This window comes from Ursus maritimus, unplaced genomic scaffold (genome assembly GCF_017311325.1).
Source record: "Ursus maritimus isolate PB19 unplaced genomic scaffold, ASM1731132v1 scaffold_4, whole genome shotgun sequence".
NCBI lineage: Eukaryota > Metazoa > Chordata > Mammalia > Carnivora > Ursidae > Ursus > Ursus maritimus.
Window position 1 is genome coordinate 73,883,948 of NW_024426552.1, and position 19,411 is coordinate 73,903,358.

At 38.3% G+C, this 19,411-nt stretch overlaps 1 protein-coding gene across 2 annotated transcripts in view; it reads right to left on the bottom strand.

Moving 5' to 3' along the window:
• LOC103676019 (interleukin 1 receptor accessory protein) overlaps window positions 1-19,411 on the bottom strand; it is a 125,677-nt gene that overhangs the window by 31,915 nt on the left and 74,351 nt on the right. For both annotated transcript variants that reach the window (XM_040621448.1, XM_008705158.2), the window contains exons 3-4: window positions 12,198-12,483; window positions 8,811-8,997 (exon numbers count right to left, since the gene is read on the bottom strand). In XM_040621448.1, the coding sequence (XP_040477382.1) occupies window positions 8,811-8,997; window positions 12,198-12,483 (473 nt within the window). The remainder of the gene's footprint in view (window positions 1-8,810; window positions 8,998-12,197; window positions 12,484-19,411) is intronic.

Genomic DNA, 19,411 nt, shown 5'->3' on the forward strand with positions numbered 1-19,411 from the left:
GGTAGGGGTGGCTCCGGGGCATTGGTGAATTCTAAATAACCATTGACTTTAGCCTACCATGTGTGATAAACTCTTTTTCTTAAAAGCAGGTGCATCTCTAGACCCTTTGGCACATGTGCCTGAGACACACAGTATGTTTTTTAAACGCAATAAAGTATTCTTAAAAATAAATACTGGAGATCTCAAAATTATTTCTTTGGAATCCAGAAAAAAAAAAGATATGAATAAAAATCTAGATAGCCAAAGGAAAAAAAATGTGTCCAAATATGAGAAATGGTTAATGGTAAGTTGATTTCCGCTGTGAAGTAAACACTTGTCTGACTAGAAAACGAGTCATCCACTTCGTTGACCAATCAGTTCCTCATTTTGAATTCAGAAGAGAGAAGTTCGACAGGAGAACATTTTCTAACACATAGTGGTAGCCATGGCAACCTACCACAATATATAGGTAAAGAACAGCCCAAGAAATGATTTTGAGATCTCTGGGAGGAAATAAATCATGTGCTGAAGTGTGGGGTGTGAGTGGGGAGATGTTGTGACTGAAAAAGGACAAATATTTCCATTTGATAAACCTACAACTTTTAAAGAACTGTATGAGGGCACAAGAATGGAAATGGTATAGTTTTTGACCTAGAGGTATGCTGTCTAGTGGAGAACTGCAACAAATACTATGAGAAGCATATTGGGGAGAGGGGAGTGGGGGAAAAGATTAAACAGAAAACATTTAGAAAAACTTCCTGGAGAAGAAAGATGTGGGCTAGATTGTTAAAGGGCAAGTAGAATATTACCAACTATGTGGGAGGAAGGGAGATGTGGGAGACTGGCACTCTCGGCACAGGGAAAAATGTGAAAAAAATCCCCTACGTGGGACACCTGGGTGGCTCAGTTGCTTAAGCGTCTGCCTTCGGCTCAGGTCATGAACCCAGGGTCTTGGGATCGAATCCTGCTTTGGGCTCCTCACTCAGTGGGGAGCCTGCTTCTCCCTCTGCCTGTAGCTCCCCCTGCTTGTGCTCTCTCACTCTCTGACAAGTAAATAAATAAATAGGTAAATAAGTAAATAAAAAAATAAATAAAATAAACAAATAAATAAAATCTTAAAAAAAAAAATCCTCTACGCTGTTATAGCTTTTTGCCCTCTGTGTTAGTCCTTAACCAACTTTATTATAGTGATCTCTTTTCATGCTTCTTTCTTCTCTAGAAAACTTACTGCCAGGGGCAAGCGAGGGGCAAATGAGTACTGTTATCCACATGGGCAGCAACTTGCCCAATAATTGGCACATGGGAAATGCTCAACACTTTGTGTTGTAGGTCAGAAATATGAATGAGAGAAGGAAAGACACAAGACATGGAGTTGAAAGTTCAAGTGGTATGCACATTGCACATGATAACAAGAAGATGAATACAAGAATGGTAACACCTGGAATGGGGGAATTATAGGATGAGCAGGGAAACTGAGTGAGGATACAAAGAGTTTGAGATATAACATTAGAATAGTTACGAATATCTATCGACATTTTTGCATCTAAGATTAAGTTGCTATGAAATGCATCTCACTTGTTTACAAAGTCTTATAAGAGTTCTATGCACCAGTCACTTCCAATGAACTTCAGAACTACATCATCCAATGTTTACGCAACAAATACTTACAAAATCCCTCCCATGTGACAGGTACTGTGTTAGGAGCTGGGCATACAGTAGACAATAAAAACAGAAATGGCCCTTATTCCCATGGAATTTATCAGTCCAGTCCAATTCATTCAATTATTGAATCAATTCCTAAATACAAAGTATATTGGCTCCGTTTTGTGCTGTGTGCTTGTTATTCAAGGTTAGAAAGAGAGTGGTCACTACCCAGTACAGGAGAGAGAAATGCAAACATTACAGTAACGAGGTATAATTTAAGTGCTATCAAAATACAGAGTGGGTGATTCATTCAGCCTAAGCCAGCTTCAAGGCTTCACAGATACTTGAATGGGGTTTAAGTTTAAAGGACGTACCTTAACTCCTCAGAAGCCCTGAAACTATATGTAAAATGCTGTGTGTATATACACATATATAGAATTCAATGTATATGGCTTGGAAATAAAATATGATACATACTTCCTTTATACCGAAGGTTAAAAATCACTACATTGGGACTATAGAGAAAGGAAAGAGATAACCAAACTAAGATGTCAGCTCAGATTGAAACAAGCACCTTAAAATAAAGTCCATTACATAGACCTTGGACTAACTTAACAACACGTGCCATGCCAAAAAGAAGGCCAAGCCTGGCCTTCTTTCAGAAATGATTTCCTGATGACATTCTGTCAGGAAAAGCAAAGGTTTTCAATTTCCTGAGAGATTTATAAACAATACCTGGCCAATTCTGATTAACGTCACGCTGAAAATTAGAGGTGGAGGTAATATTCCAATTTTAATGATCACACTGAGTACAAGGAAAACCAGCATTTTGCAAATTGAGATCCGGAATGATATCTATCCTGCTAAATAGCAGCTCAGAGCATTTCAGCAGCTGCTATAAAGGTAATATCCAAAACACCCACTAAAGTGGTTCCTCTGATCCTCAGTAAGAAGGGAAAAATTGCCTTTGTTTTTACAAGTGCCTCCGGAGAAAAATATTCAAATACCCAGTTACAACAATAAGAACAAGGAACGATCGAGTAGTATGAAAGTTAGATGGCTCGCCATATTGTAAAGCTTCGGTCTCTGAGTAAATCCAATAATGATGGTAACAATAACAACGAGATCACACTTAACCTGTGTCTTTACACCTATGCACTCAGAAGTCCCTATGTGAAAAAACAGGCAGCCTCCAATTTATACACGTGTTGTGTTCCAGAAGTTCTTTTATAAGCTGGCTATTTGAAATTCAGTAAATCACTTCCGAACCATGGTTTGCTTTCCAGGCTAGTAACAAAACCTGGCTCATTTGACAAACATTTACTGAACATCAATTTAATTCACAGGATTGTTGAATTAGAGAACTATGAATTCTGGGCCCAGATTGAAGAACACTCTGCCATCCAGAAGAGAGCAGGAGAGAAGACATGCAGACGAAAAATTCAAGCCTGCCCTATTTCTCCTGCAATTCTGAAAGAGAAACTTCTGATTTTCTGTTCCCACCAATCTCAGTTTTCTGAGCCCCTTCTGACTTCCCAGGGTGAGCTATCCACTGGTCTCCTTGTGGCTCACAGTCTCCCTTGTGACCTAATCTGTGTCCAAAGATGGCTCTGCCCTTCAAAGGGCCTCACGCTCCAGAAATAAAGACTGGAGCACCCTCGCTGTGTCATTTCTGAAGAATATAAGCTTTGGAGTCCAATGAAAGTGGCTTGAAATCCCAGATTCTCCCGTTACTGGCTGGATTGTTTCCAGTAAATTATATAAAATAATGTAAAACTATGGGCTCTTGACATAGATTGTATAGGGTTAAATCTTGGCCCCCAGCTCTGGGACTCAGGCAAAATCTCTCAGCCACTCTGTACTTGGGTTTTCTTAACGATAAAATGGAGAAAATGATAGACCCTATTTCATGTTGAGAGAATTAAAATAATCAAAATATTTAGAAAAATTCCTGTGCTCAGTAAACATCAGCTATTATTGCTAACCTCTCTCAGCCTCTGGTTCCTAATGATATTGACACCGAAGGATGTGGTGAGTATTACATATAACATATAAAGTACCCAGTACAAGGTATTTTACTAGAAAAATGCAAGGAATATTAGTTTCCTCTTCCCTCTTTCAATTCATCCATATTCACCTTCTGCCAAGAGGAAAACAAATTTGCTGGAACTGATTAATGTGTCTTCACTCTCGCAGTTATTACTAAAAGAAACTATTTCTCCAATGTCAAGGTACAGAATTCAGCTGATAACAGTGGAAAGACAACTACTGTAGGAGGGCCAATATACCCAGGCAGATGCAGGGGGTGACTGCAGAACGTAGGAAATAGAAAGCAATGTCAACATTGCTATACAGTGATGGGAGAATCCCCCTGCCAAGAACTCTGATTTTGTTTCCAAGATTGCAGAACTCAGGATTAAAGGTGTCAGTCAACTACTCAAAGATGGAGAAATAAAAGGCAGCATAACACACATCTATAGCAACCTTTTCAGAATCACAGAATAGAAAGGATGTCTGGTTACTGGCTGTCCTTTTAGTCACACGCACGTTGTTGAGTATCTGCCATAGTCACCTGCACATTGTTGGGTTTCACTGCTATGACTTTTTTTCTTGATCTTCTTTCTATGTTTCTTGCTTTCATTCAGTCCATGAATATTCTCTCCAGATTTTGACTTTAGCTCTCCTTCTTTATCATTTTATTTTGTACTTTGTCTTCTTCTAAAGGGATTCAACTATTATACAGATGCATCCAATTCTCTGATCTCCAGTTTTGACTTTTCTTCTGAACCCCACACCCAAACACATGTAGCCATGACCTACAGGTCACTGCTACCTAGATATCTCACAGACATCTCTAACTCCATATGACATTATCAAAACCCATTACTTGCCCCCAAACCTGCTCCTTCCCTGCTGTTTCATATCTTGGTTAATAGCACCAACATTCATCCAACCAGGAAAACCAAAAATCTGGAAGTCTTTGAGGATACATAGATGGGTATGCCATAACGTTATCCTCAAGAAATAGTCAGTCTCATAGGGTACAGGCGTGTACATTTTTCCTTCTTCTTAGAACCAACAATTAATTCTCTTTGGCACTCTTGTGGAACTTAGAATTCTGCTTTTTGATAAGAATAAGAATTCTTATTTATAAACTTGTCTGAATTAAACTATGGGATCTTTTTGAAACTATGTAGGGTAGAACATATATCTCATTCATCACTGTGTTCTCCCATACCCCTGACATATTGCATTAAATACAATTGATCTTCAACAGCTGTTGAATGTATATATGGAAGATAGTAAAACAATAAAGGATGTGAAAAGTGACATGGAGATAGGCATAAATAAGTAGCTGTGGGATTATATTAGGTAAAAAATATTTCTAGCTGGAGAGAAGAGAGAACATTTCATGAAGGTGGTAGAATTTGAACTGTTCTAAAGAAAGAAAGGGGGACATTCCAGTAGGTAATGCATCAAGAAAAAGGAAAAAAAACCATAGAATATATAAAGAAATAAAATTAATTTTTTTTCAGACCACGGAGGATTCAAAGTATAGAAAAAGTGAGCAGGATTAGAGATGAGAGAACTCAACTGCAGGTAAATAGAAGAATACATTTTTTAAATTGGAAAATGCATTACACTTATTGATGTAAAATTGTTAATATTATTCCTTTAATCATTTTTTATGCTGTCTACTATGGAACGCCATGATCATAGAATATACAATGATCACCTGTACCTAGCCTCAAAAGTGTAAATTCAGGATATGTCTTATTTCATCTACACCCACTCACTGCACCCCAAGATTATTGTGAAGCAAATCACAGACATTATATAATTTTACTTGTAAAGATTTCTACGTGTATCTCCAAATGACAAGACCCTTATCTTCTGCAAGCATAACTATAGTACTATTATCACAATTTAAAAACTAATAGCTCATTGTGTTATTAATAGTCTGTGTTCAGAATTTCTCATAACTTGTTTTATAGTTTGTCTGAATACAACACAATCTAATTAAGGTCCATACATTGCAATTAGTTGTTATATATCTTAAATCAGTCTTTCTCTCTCTCTCTCTCATTTTCTTTCTCACCTCCTTCCCTCCCTTTCTCTTAATCACTTTATTATGGCATAAAACATATACAAAAAACAAAGTATATATGAGTTATCGTATTATTGTAAATAATAATGTTATTGTATTTTATAAAGTTAATATGTATATTATATATTTATATATTATATATTCATATATTATATATATTATATATTTATATATTATATAATTATATTATGTATTTATATTATATATATATATATATATATATATAAAGTCAATATTATTATAAAGCAAATACCTTCATAAGCACTGCTCAGGTCTGGAATAGAATGTTACTAGTCACCCCTGAAGGCCTTCCACATGCCCCATGTCAATCTCAGCTCTATTACTACCCCCCCCCCCAAAGTAGCCACTATCTACACTTTCATGGTAAAATCAATTTCTTATTTTCATATATAATCTTATCACCTACATGTACATCCTTTGACACTACAGTCTCATCCATTGTTAAACGTGTCTTACATGTTTCTCTTAACCTACACATTCCTATATCGTGCCTTTCTTTTTCTTGCAATTTATTTGTTGAATAAGCCAGGACGTTTGGCCTATAGAATTTTCCAGTCTGGATTTTGCTGACCACAAACTCATGGTGTAGATCAATACATTCCTCTGTTCTCTATGTATCCGGCAAAATGGCAGCAGGATCCAAAGGGTTTTTTTTCCAGACTCAGGTTTAATCCATTTGGCACAATTATAAGTGATATTTTATTCTTTCGTGAGAAGGAATATGTCTAGCTGTTTCCTTTCTTATGATGGTATCAGTCATTGATGCTTCATGCTTAGATTTATTAATTCATTAGGGACTGCAAAATGATTATATACTTTTATAAAAACACACTTCTCTGCACTATTTCATTACTCAGTGCACATTTCTTATAGGAAAGGCAGAATAAATACCTGATTTTTTTCCCTTTTACCAATTTTCAAGATAACGGATTGATTTCCTATCATCCACTAAATGTGACCAATTATTTTGAGATATCATTATGAACTTATGGATTTAAATTTAATTCATAAGATCAACCCATTGTGATTAATAACCTGACTGAAGTTCAAATTGTTCCATTATTGGCCAGTAGAAAACTCTTAAAGTTGGCTCCTAAATCATTTCATTAATGACTTAAACCGTTAGATGCTAACATTTTAAACTATGATTATAAATTGCCTATTTCTTCTTTTAAATCTGTCAACCTTGCTTCATGCATTCAGACACACTGCTGTGAGGCACATATACTTGTACTATTTTTACGACTTCCTGATGAATTGACCCTTTTATTATTCTGAAAAGTCCTCTTTATCTCTGGCAATACTCATTGTCTCCACTCTACTTTATGTGTTACTGGTATATCCATTTTAACCTTCTTATTTTTATTCACCATTTATTTTCAATTTTAAATTCTTTCTCCCTTCCACTTTCTGTTCATCTTAAGGCATTATCTATCATGTTCATTTGCTGTTACATTCCTCTTAGGTTTTAGCTTCCTTTCTGAAATGACTTATTTCCTTCTTCCTAACTTTCTCATTTCTGGACTTTTCTAATTCTTATTGATCTATGTTATTTTTTCTCATCTCATTTCTTAATGTCTTTTAGCTCATTTTTTAAATAGTAAGTCACATTATGTTCTTCTAGCATGCTCTCTCTTTTTTGGTAGAAATGTTATTCTGCTTCTTCTTTTTCTTATAAGTTTGAATGGGATTTTACCATGGTTCTTTTTTTGGGGGGGGGGTTTATTTTATTTATTTATTTAGAGAGAGCACATGTGAGCAGGGGGGAGGGGGAGAAGCAGAGAGAGAGAATTCCAAGCAGATTCTACACTGAGCGTGGAGCTCGATGTGGGGCTCGATCTCAGAACCCTGAGATCATGACCTGAGCCACAATCAAGGGTCAGATGCTTAACTGACTGAGCCACGCAGGTGCCCCCAATGTGGCTCTTTTTGTTGTTCATTTCTTTGTAGAACTTTTTTTTTTTCCTGAGCTTTTGAATTTGGCTGGATTTTCTAACTTCACAGAGATCCTTCTCCCAAACTATGATCTTGAGATTTCCTGAGCCTGCTGCTTCTCTGTTTTTAGCTGGTCCTTCTCTTTCCTTCCTCTATATTGTCCTGAGCCTGTTTACATTTTATTATACTCCCAGCTGCTTGTCCTCAGTGTGGGTGGCAGTTTTTCAGAGTTCTGAGGCACTAGAACAATTTCAGTCCCTTCAGAATTTCTTACTATGGGTCTCTTGGACTCAGCCTCTGTGAGAGAGCAAAGCTCTTCCCAACTTCATCTGCTGTTCTCAAGATTGGCCCACCATACTTTATAGTGAGTACCACTGGTTCCTCGTTTTCAAGTCTGCCAGATACCACATTACTTCCACCTGCCCCCTTCCCTAGACACTGATTCTATATGTAGTTTGTTTCACTCACGTCATTGAAAGTGATTCTTGTGGATAACTCTTCACTGAGTTTGTTCTAAATGTTGTCCAGTACTTTTTAGCTTTGGCATATGTGGGTATTTGAGGAGATGAAAAAAATAAGGTTGCGATCACAGGTGCCACCTTCCAACACTTTCATTTTTGATGAAACACTTTCCAAGTCTCTCCGATGTGGAAGAGACCACAGATAGACTGTGGCCACAAATGAGGATAAACATGAGAACACATACAAATAATAGAATAATTTGACTAATCAAGAAGCTGACATTTACCCTATGAGCTAGCAGCTTCTGTCCTTACTCAGCAGTGAATAGAAGCGTGCAAGCATTTCTCAAATGGTATCTCATATAAAGTTAATAGAAATATGGTAGTTCTAGTTGTCCGGTGAATGTAATTTAGGAAATGGTGAGTTGAGGAAAAGCATTCTCTACCACTTCCTTAAAATGGCACGTGAAATAAATAAATAAGTAATTAACTAAACAAATAAATTTAAAAAATGGCACAAAGCGAAAAAATGGTGAAAGATCTGTATAAAGTTATTAAGGAAGAAATCAAAAATCTGAGGAGAAAAATCTCAGTTTCAACATTAACTTGACCATCAGGGACAGCCATTTTAGAGAGGGTAAGATGCTCTCGAGTTTGCTTACCATGTACCAAGTGATGGTTGGTTTGACAGTGGAAGGAAAGAACCCATCTACATTTGGACACGTGATCTTCTGAACACCATACTCTATATACAGTTTATGCAGCGGGAGTTTCATGGAGGAATTGAAGCAGCTGTCTTTTTGAACCACTTCCAGAGGAAATGCAACTTTGCTGCAGTATGTGGTGTTCCTGAAAAGAGAAATAGGCAATAAATGGGCAATCTCCTTTGCATTTGATTTGATGCAACAATCACATTAAAATGAGCTAAGTGAAATATGCTGCATATTGAGACTTAATTTACGTGTCAGTTCACATAGGAATTAAATGTGTTATGGAGGTATTTCCTCTACCAATTTGACGTCACAAAATAAAAAGAGACAAAATTAACTACTGTTGATACACTAAAATATTTACATTTTAAGATGACTGGGGAATTGCATTTACGTTTGAGTATCCACACAGGTCATGTAGTCTGCCTGGGGCTCTTCTCCTCCCATTAGCCCACCTTTCACATGGAGGCTTCCCATGTCATCCTCCACACACCCCATTTCTAAATTAGGCCTTTTATTCTCTGAGCACCTCAGACATTTCCTTGATTGAATTTATCATAGTTTAAACAAGAGCATGACCATGTGTCTTTTTTTGGTCCTTGCTTGTAGTACAGTGCCTAAACTTCCAGTAGGCACTGAATAAATGTTTCTTAAATGAATGGAATGGATATAAAGCGTGTGTCTACACATAGGAAAACAATAAAGGAAACACAAATAATAAAAACAAAACAAAACTGACTTCTTAGGATGATGGGTAAATGGGTCATTCACTGTCTACCCATTTTTGTGATTTCTATTTAAGGTGCCAAATACATATTAGATACTCATTAACTAATTAATTGAGACTATATGCAATGAAATGGGGGGATGCATTTTCCTCCCAAAGATAGGAAGAGGGGATGTTTAAAGATGACTTATGACAATGGTAATAAGGTGAGAAGGGAGAGTGGCAGCTATAATCACCACCTAAAAATAGCAAAAGGTCTACCAGGTAGAAGTATTCTACAGGTGGAAATTATAGAGGGTAATTTTCAGCTTCATAAGATATATTCTCTGACTTAAAAAAATAATGAACAGTGGCGGGACTAATTTTTCTGGCTTCAAAAATAAAATCTGGATGTTATCCTCAGAGGGGTATTGAAGCAAGAATACAAGTGGTACAGTCTTGGAGGAGGAATCTTAATTTATGGCCTTAAGGACATCGGGCCTTTGATTTTACATGGTTCAGTTTAAGGTCATTTTCCACTTAGGAATTGCCTCAGGGCTGCGGGGAGCTTCTGGTGTCCCCACCAGACAAGTTCACTTCTAGATTTTCTTTAGGGACACAGAAGATGAGCAGACAGGTAAACTGAAGAGATGGCCATCTGGAGATTGATAAATCACATTAAAGGAATACTCAGGCCTTAACAGCTATGCTGCTCCTCTAATATAAAAGAAGGTTAGAAAAGTGTGAGGAAGAGCTCTAGACAAGTAGGAAACAGAAACAGAGATAGTGAAACACTAAAATGCAGAGTAGAGAGCAAGGTCATCCAGAAAGCTACTGAGGGTGCCTTCCCAGCTATTTCCTGATGTCCACGGTGGGATGTTAACGGATTAACAATTACTAAAGATGGAAAGGAGCCCCCGGAGCATTGAGGCTGATTTTCTCATTGGGTGGATACAGATGCCAAAGCTCTCAGATACACTGTGATGTGCCGAGAGTCACCTGTGAGTAGCATCAGGGCTGGGATGATGGCCTGGTTTCTGTGTCTTTTCATTCCATACTCTTTCCAGTATAATCTGTCCTAACCTCTCCTACAAACATGTCTTGGGACATAAACAGTGAACAAGGTTCTTTGGAAGCCTACATATCAGTCTAGAGTCCACTCCAATAAAACTAAAGAGTTGGATGAAAACCTCAAAAGGGCCTTCAGAGGTTCGAAGGGACTCTCAAGGCCACAGTGATGAAAATGTTTTCTGTGAGAAAAGAGGTCCTTTTTCACTTAATCGTAACACAGCTTAAATATATCAAAACGTAGTCACATTTCTCCATCAGAGACCAGTTAATATCCATGAAAAGACAAGGGGCATTCAGAAGATGGTGTGGAATTATCTATTGTTATGTTATTCTATGTTGTTGCATTGTTGTATCATTCAGCCCTATTGTTATGTTTGCTGAATGTTATGTTACTAATTACATCCAGTCATTCAGAACGTGACCATATTTGGAGACAAGCCTTGAAAGAGGTAATTAAGGTAAAATGAGTATGGTGGGCTGTAATCCAATATGACCGATGTGCTTATAAGAAGAGGAGATTAGGACAGAGATGACGCAGGGGGGAGACCATGTGAAGACATGGGAAGAAGATGGCCATCCACAAACCAAGGAAAGAGAAATGAGACCAACCCTACTGACACCTTGATTTTGGAATTCTAGACTTCAGAACTGTGAGAACACACGTTTCTGGTATTTAAGCCACCAGTCTGCGGTATTTTGTTTTGGTAACCCTAGCAAACCATTGCACCTATTAAACAGTAGGAAACTGTGTGAAAAACAAAAACAAAAACAAAACCATAATCCATAAGCAAAGTAAGGCCTGGAAGCTAAAAGGGGACCTTGGGGAAAAAATAGCCAAAGACCTAAGCCTTAAAATGATTATTCTTCAGACGAGCTTTAGTTTTTTAAAGCTTTATTTTTCTGAATAAAAATAGTATTAATCTGTGGTAATGGAAGAATAGGTATCTTACAGAGTAAAATGCAAAATCTACATGAATTTTCAAGATTAAACAAAATGGATTTGAAAGAAATTTTGCAGTATCGGTGGGGTACTTTGGATTATATTCTTACATTCCCAGTGACATGGTGTTTATTTGCTTTATAGGGAAATTTTGATCAAAAAGTTTGAAAGGCATTTTTCTAAATACATTTGATACCTCCCAAATATTCTTTCTTCCATAAGGCATCATAAGGCTTTCTTTTGTGTCAGGGACATTGAAAGATGCCAAGAATAACAGAAATGAATGGCTTTTGCTCTCCACCCTGCTCATTGTCTAGGAAATAGATGCTTCCAGGTGGGGCAGAAATGCAGGCAGATTTTAATATCAGGGAAAAGGAACCAATAAACAAGGCTCCACCATTCGATAATCTTGATATATGTCAGAGTTTGAAAAGGAACCCCTCATGGAGAAAGTTCTCGGGAGTACAACCATTGTCTCTGCACACCTCTTAGGCAACCTCTGCTAATCCACCGAGGTGAGTGTAACTCTTTCCAGGTGTAACTCTTCCCCAGCTTCATAGCAGATGCACAAAGCCCAGGAACTAAAGCGAAAAGAGAAAGTCGCCACCAAGAATCAGGCTACCTTAACATGCAGGTGTAGTTGCCTGTGTCATTGAGGAGTGTGGGTCGGAACCACAGCACGTCTTTCTCTTTACTAATGCGGTTGTCAGGGAGGCGGAAGTTAATGGGCTCCTCTAGGTCCCGGTCCTGCCTCGTCCAATACCAGATCAGAGTGAGGCCAGATGAATGGGCTGTGCTGTAGTTGTATTTCAAGAAGTGTTCAAAGAGTGGGCACTTGATGCGAGCTGGCTCATCTTCAAACACTTGGATCTGCCTCATGGTATCTAGTCCCCAGTCATCACAGCGTTCTGGAACGATCGAAAAGAAAGAAAAGGCCAGTGAGTCATCTCATGTTAAAAGCCTGGAGAGAACACACCTTCTCAGGACACCCAATCTTCTCTAGGAACCCCCTTGTCTGGTGATGTTCAGTAGCCTCTCTATAATAATTGCATGGAATAGGAACCTGTGGTAGGCAGAAATGATTTTTCCACCTTCCTCTATCATCTTTTCATTACCTCTTGGATGATTTGATCAGATAACTTGATCCTGTCCTACCCTATAAGATATAGGGTAGAATTTCACCTAAAAAAGAAGTCACGTGCTCTATCACCCTCCGGAGACAGAGGAGATTCTAAGGAGAAAATTGTAACTGAAAAGACAACCCTCCAAGACTCTCAGTTCTTCCCAGGTCTCCTGATTTGGGAGCTAGATGTGCCCAGGCAAAGATATCTACATCATGGACTCAGGAACAAAACTATATGTGTAATAAATAAAATGAGGTTTGTTACTAACGTTTATGGTTGTTTGTTAAGGCAACGTTTTTGTGACAGCAGATAAATGAGAGAACAACTAGATTTGTGGCTACTTTAATTTTGATAAAAGCAAAGTATTTGAAGCTTTATGACTTGCAGAGGGATTTGTAAGCAATAAATCCCTAAGTAAGCAATAGACCTCTGAGAATTTAACAAACTGGCTTTTCCAAGACTCAACAAATTACTATTATTTATAATTGCTATGCTTTTATTTAGAGACATGTTTTAAAATCCAATATACAAAGAAAGAATTGGAAAAATCAAAATGTTGTTCACACCAATACAAGTGCGATAGTAATTTTTTTAATAAAACATCTATCTTACCAGGTTCTTCAAATACATTTTCATTAAAGCTACAAAGTTGCAGAATCAGCTCATTTGGTTTATAGGAAATTACAACCACAGATTTTCAGATACATATGTCAGATTGAATATATGCAACAATTTTCACTCCTTTCTGAAACTCCACTACAACTAAAATAATTTTTCAAGACATAACCTCAAGTAACAGCAAGAACAAGAGAAAAAAAAGCAATGACATCGAAATTGACAAGCTGTACCCAGTTCAGCCCATTTAAATAGATAAAGCCTAAACCAGGAGGGGAAAGCAGGGGAGCACACCAATGTGTAATTCAGAATACTGGGAAGACCCAGAAGGAACTGCCAGCCCCAAGATAAGGAACCACTATTGCCATTCGCCCAATGGCAATCTCTGGGTTCTCTTCCTAGGCATATGTAAGAATCTAGTTTTCTGCCCCTCTGGAGAGGCCATGTGACTCACTTCGGCCAATATGATGTAGTGAGTGTCAGTTGTGTTGATTATTTTAAGGGTTAGAGCATATTTTAACATGCTCCTTTTCTTCTGCCCTGGCAAATATAAACGCAAAGAGACTAAACCTCCTTTAACTTGGGTCCCTTGATGTAGGTGACATACAGCAAAAGAAGAAAACAAAACAAAACAGAAGAGAACCATCAATTAAATAAGTTGATGAAAATAGACTTACCCCACAAAAATATCTTCTAAAATTGTGGAAAAAGAGAAGATTCTAAAAACTACCAGAGAGTAAGAAAGGAGACAAAAATTGATTCTACACAAAAGGTAGAAATTGGAATGGCTGTGGAAATTTCAAAAACAAGACTAGAAACTAGAAGATAATGAAGCAATATAGGTGAAGGGAAATTATTTCCAATCTTGAATCTAAACCCAGGGAAACAATCAACTGCGAAGGTGGCATTTTCAGACACATCAAGACTCAGTAATTTTCCTTCCCATATGCTCTTTATCAGGAGGCTTCTGAGGGATTTGTTGTTACCAAAATGAAAGGGGGGAAAAAGAGCAAATTATGGGATCCAGGAAGAGGGGATCCAATTCAATAGAGAGGGGTAGGGAATCCCCAGAATAACAATGAAGGAGACCCCAGGTTAACAGCTATGCAGCAGGGTTGGGCATGAAGCAGTGTAAGTAGAAGGTAATGGAAATCTCCAAATAAAAAAAAAATAATTGTAACTAATAAATTATTTGATGAAATTAACACTGTGGAAAATTATGCTAAAAGGCAATTGTAAAGTATGAAAACAGTTACCCAAAAGGTGCAAATTAAAGTAAGCATATGAGATGGGTAGTAAGGAGGGCACATATTGCATGGTGCACTGGGTGTTATACACAACTAATGAATCATCGAGCCTTACATCGAAAACCGGGGATGTACTGTATGGTGACTAACATAATATAATAAAAAATCATTATTAAAAAAAAATAATAAAGTAAGCATATGAAGGCAAGGCAATTAATAACTTCCAAAAATAAGGAAGTAAACATAATCATAGTTCATTAATATATAAAGGCATATTAATTAAATGATTATTGATTTAACCAAATATTGTAATATTAGTATATAGAGAGCAATGGGTAAGGAAAGGAGAGGGGATGGCCATTTAAGAGAGAAAAATAATCTCATTTACCATAATTAAAAAGTGAACAAAATAATGCCCCGGGTTGACTAAACGAAAAATAACAATATACACAAATTGATTAGCAAAATATAGATAGGAAATGTCAGAAGAAATAAATAAAATACTTAAAAGTGGTGGCTTCTAAAGAAGAGAGCTAACAGATGTGAGGGAAGTTAAGGCAAAAAGAGTACAATTTTTTGTATAAGCCTTTTAATATATTGACCTTAAAAAAAATCTCCATGAATGATTTGCTTTGAACATCATTAAAATAATAATTACGAAAAGAAAAAAAAAGGAAGGTAGGAAGGGAGGGAGAGCATATCCATTATACAACACAAATGGCAAAGCCATTCTCAGTGTTTAACCATCCTAATCGTATTTACTCTGTTCGGAAAAAAGAAAAAAGGCTTAATTTCATTTTTTAACTCCAAAATTTTTATCAATATGCTTTGGCACGACAGTCATTTCACTTTTGAATTATAAGGTGATAGTTTAAAAGAAAAAGAGAACGAGGCAGGCAGTTGGGCAGCTGACGGTGTCTGGAACTTCACCATATTGTTTGTTATCTGAATGACAAAGATGCTGCCACTTTCTGTATTGCATAAAAATATTCTTTAAGCTGTTCCTAAAGGCACCTCTCCCAAGAGCTCTGCACTATTTGTCCAAATCTGGATGATGGTAGAAGCAAGGCGGTTAAATGAAAATGATTCTCTTTCCTGAAACCCCACTCTCTAATACATCTCAATTCAGATTGCCCCAACTTGGGCCAGTAGACAGCAGTCTCACGCCAATGACTCTCTTAACAGGAGCGCTGGCAAACTGGGGAGAAAGAGGAAGCCCTTCCGAGGGTTAATGGTACTTTGATTAAAGGAGACTTCCTGACACCAATATTACAAATTGTCACTTTGTTTGGTCCCTGGAGGTCTTTACAGTCCTGGGAATGATTAATAGTAAGATAGATGATAAGTGACAGGTCAATTTTTCTTTTGTAAAAGTAGGAGAATGCACACTGTGGAAAGGGAGACGAACAGAGAGCTGGTGTGACATCTCAACCACAAGCTAGTGTGACATCTCACCAACTTAGGAAGTACAAAATGGAATTCTGGTGACCACACAGATGTGGCAGAGACTGGCTAAGTGTTCATGAACCCTGGTTTCCCTTGGCCCCTATGGAGACTACACAGATACCCTTCGCAGCTGAATTGGGGCCATTTGATTTGGTTCTGGCCAATGAATGAGGCCAGAAATGGTGTAACTTGAAACTCCCAGCATAATCTCTGACACTTTTTCCTGCCCTCACGTGGAGACCCTGAGGGTCGGAAAAGTTTGAATAGGGTAGCCTCACAAGATGGAAGGAGCCTGGATCCCTGCCTATGCTGTAGCAGAGCTCCACGGAGATGCCATTGCTCTTTCAAGGGGCTGTGGCTGAGTGAAAAATCAACTTCTATTGTGTTAAATCACTGAGATTTGGGGGGCTTGTTGTCACAGTGACTAGCTTTTCCTATCTTGACTACTAAAAGAAGGCAGAATTTTCCTTTTATACCATAACTCAATAAGTCAAGCACAGACACATTTTTAAATAGCATTTGTTAAAGGCCCTTACATATTAAAAATTCAAATACAGATCAATCACCAAGATTTTGGGCTGATTCCTGACACTTAATATCTTTTCAATCAATTTAAATGCGATTCATCTTAAAGTGGAAAAGAGATCATTACACCTGCTAGGTATCTCCCTTACAGAATGTTCCCTGAGCCAAACGAACATACCCATAAAGTGAATCAGCCTCCTTTACTATAGGGACTGAAAACACACATGCCGGTATTCCTAAATGTTAGCCAAAAAAAAGTATTATTATGGAGGTTTTCTTTGGGGTATTTGCCCATTTGAAATATGTTCTGTGAGTTTTTAAGTTTCCCTTGCCAGCCACCTGACGGTATTTTGTCAGAGCTTTTTAAATTATTCAATGAACAAATAAAAATACAATCTATGGCAGCAGGCTGGAGTGTCATGTAATACCAAATTAATTATATGATTCACTGCAGGCACCAGCAGAAGAAAAGACTGGGGAAAAGGCTGTTGTGCAAATAGATTTATCTCTAATAACAGCAAAGGGAATTTAGCAAATTATTGGCACAGAGAATTACCTTTTTGTTGAGCATGTCCCTTCTTACCCAGTGGACTCCACAGTGGAAGTCCCCTCTAAATCGGCCCTTAACATGGGGAGCCACAAAGTCATCATTTCCTTCAGCCAAAGGATTTCTTAAGGCTGAGGCTTGGTGGCACAGAGGACTAATGGAATGTGCAAAGCCTCCCAAAGCCAAGTCACTGGAAAATCCAACCCACGCTCCTGACAGCAATTAGCATTTATATAGCAGGGTATACATTTTAACTAATTAATCTCACAACACCCTCTTGGGCTTTCATGCCCATTCCCACATTACATGCCAGGAAACGGAGACAGAGAGATTAATTGACTTACTTTTGCCTGAGTGGTAGCACAAATAAAAGCTGCCTGAACGTAGATCTCGGATGCTTGTCCCAAATCTGTGCTCACACATTCAAAGCAAGATATTTCCCACAGGAAAGCTAGTCATATATTTGTATTTATTAAATATTCATTCAGAACCTGCTGGGAGCAAGGCACTGTGCTGGGTGCTGGGGTAGAGAGATGTGTAGACTTAAAAACCCAGGAAGCTTAGATATAGGAAAGAAAGAGGAAAAGATTTTAATATTGGAAGACCTACGGTGGAATTACATTCCATATGTAATTATTTGCCCTTATTTGGCGTATCGCCTTGGACAAAATGCTTCCCCTCTCAGACTCAGTTTCTGCATGTGTCCCATGCCCGCCTTATGGTGTTGAAAGAGGACTAAAGGCCTGGTAGAATGAAGGGAGGAGCTCAGTACGTATTAGGCTAAGTTCGCATAAAAAATCTGAATAGGTCCTTACCCAATCTTGGAAAAAAGAAAGACTAAATGAAAATACCTGGTGGAATGAACCAACTATTATAACAGGCTTCTAAATAGGAGAACAGCTATTATATGATTATATTATATTACGTTAGGCCGGGGGTGGCAATGGTAGTTCTGAGATTAGATTGTGATCAGAAACGGTCCCTTTTTGCATCCTCAACCGGAACTCAGTGTGCTTAAAAAACTGTCCCGTCGGTACATTCTAGGAATCTTATCTAGGCCTGAGGGCAGAGACTAAGTATAATGGAAAGGCTGGTTTCACAATCCATTCTCATAGTTTTGCTAAATTTTCTTTTTCTAGTGGTATGCGTGGCTTCTCGGGAAATCTGAGCCTGGGACTGTGATCCGGGGAGAATCCAAGGTGTGATCGATGTAGCAGGAGTGGCATGATGACAAAGAGTCAGTCAACGAGTTAAGTGTGGGTGAGTTTCCAAGGCAAGACCTAGGGGTGCCAGACACTGAAACACTAGCAGGAGCCCTGACAGAAGAGGCGTGTGGCACAGAGCGCAGAGCATTACTATGGAGGGTAACAGACACGATTCAAAAGCAGGCTTTGACACCTTCTGGCTTTCTTAATTCATTTAAAAAACTACATACTGATCCTGTGGCATCCCGTCCTGGGGCAAATGCTAAAGCAGGTGCTCAGGATGCACTGGGGACAAAACAAAGGGAGCACGGAGCTCACCTTCTAACACAGGGAGGCTGACAATAAACAGTTAGCACACTACATAAGAAATGTACAGAGCATGCTGGAAGGTAAGTCAATGGAACAAAGAAACACATAAAATCTGGTAAGAGGGATCGGGAATGAGGGAGGGGGAAAAGGGAAGAAGGAGGAGCGTGCAACCTTAAAGAGGGTAGTCATGGTAAGTCCCTCAGCCATTATGAACCTCGGCTTCCCAAACCAGAAACTCAAGCTCAGACTTGAATTTACTTGAATGTACTCTACTCTGTAGAGTAGTTATGAAAACTGAATGAGCCTAAGACATAAAGTACTACACATGGCCACTGCGAAGTTCTATAGTCATATTACCTACAATTAGCCTGTGGACTGCCATTTTCTATGGAAAACACTTTCCTCACTCCAGTCTATGAAAGAGACTGCTAGACATGTCCCATTTACCATGTCCGCATACTCCCCTTCTTCGAAAGTATGGGAATTTTCATCTGGGCACATAGCTATTCAGAATCAAGGTTACATTTCCCAAGCTTTCCTCTCATGGAGAAGTGCTCGGGTGACAAAGTTCTGACCAATGGAATATGTTTGAAATTTCATGTGGTAGATTCTAAACACCATTCTTGAGAGGTGCTGGCATCTCCCTATGTTTCCTATGCTCCTGCTACCATCCCATTTCTCCCATCCTGCTGCTTGGAACATGGATGCTACATCATGGACCATGAGAATGAAGGCCACACCCAAAAAATGGTGGAATGGGAAAGTGAAAGGAGTAACATAAGGCGCTGCCTTACCAGTCCTGAGCTTTCTAGCTCTAG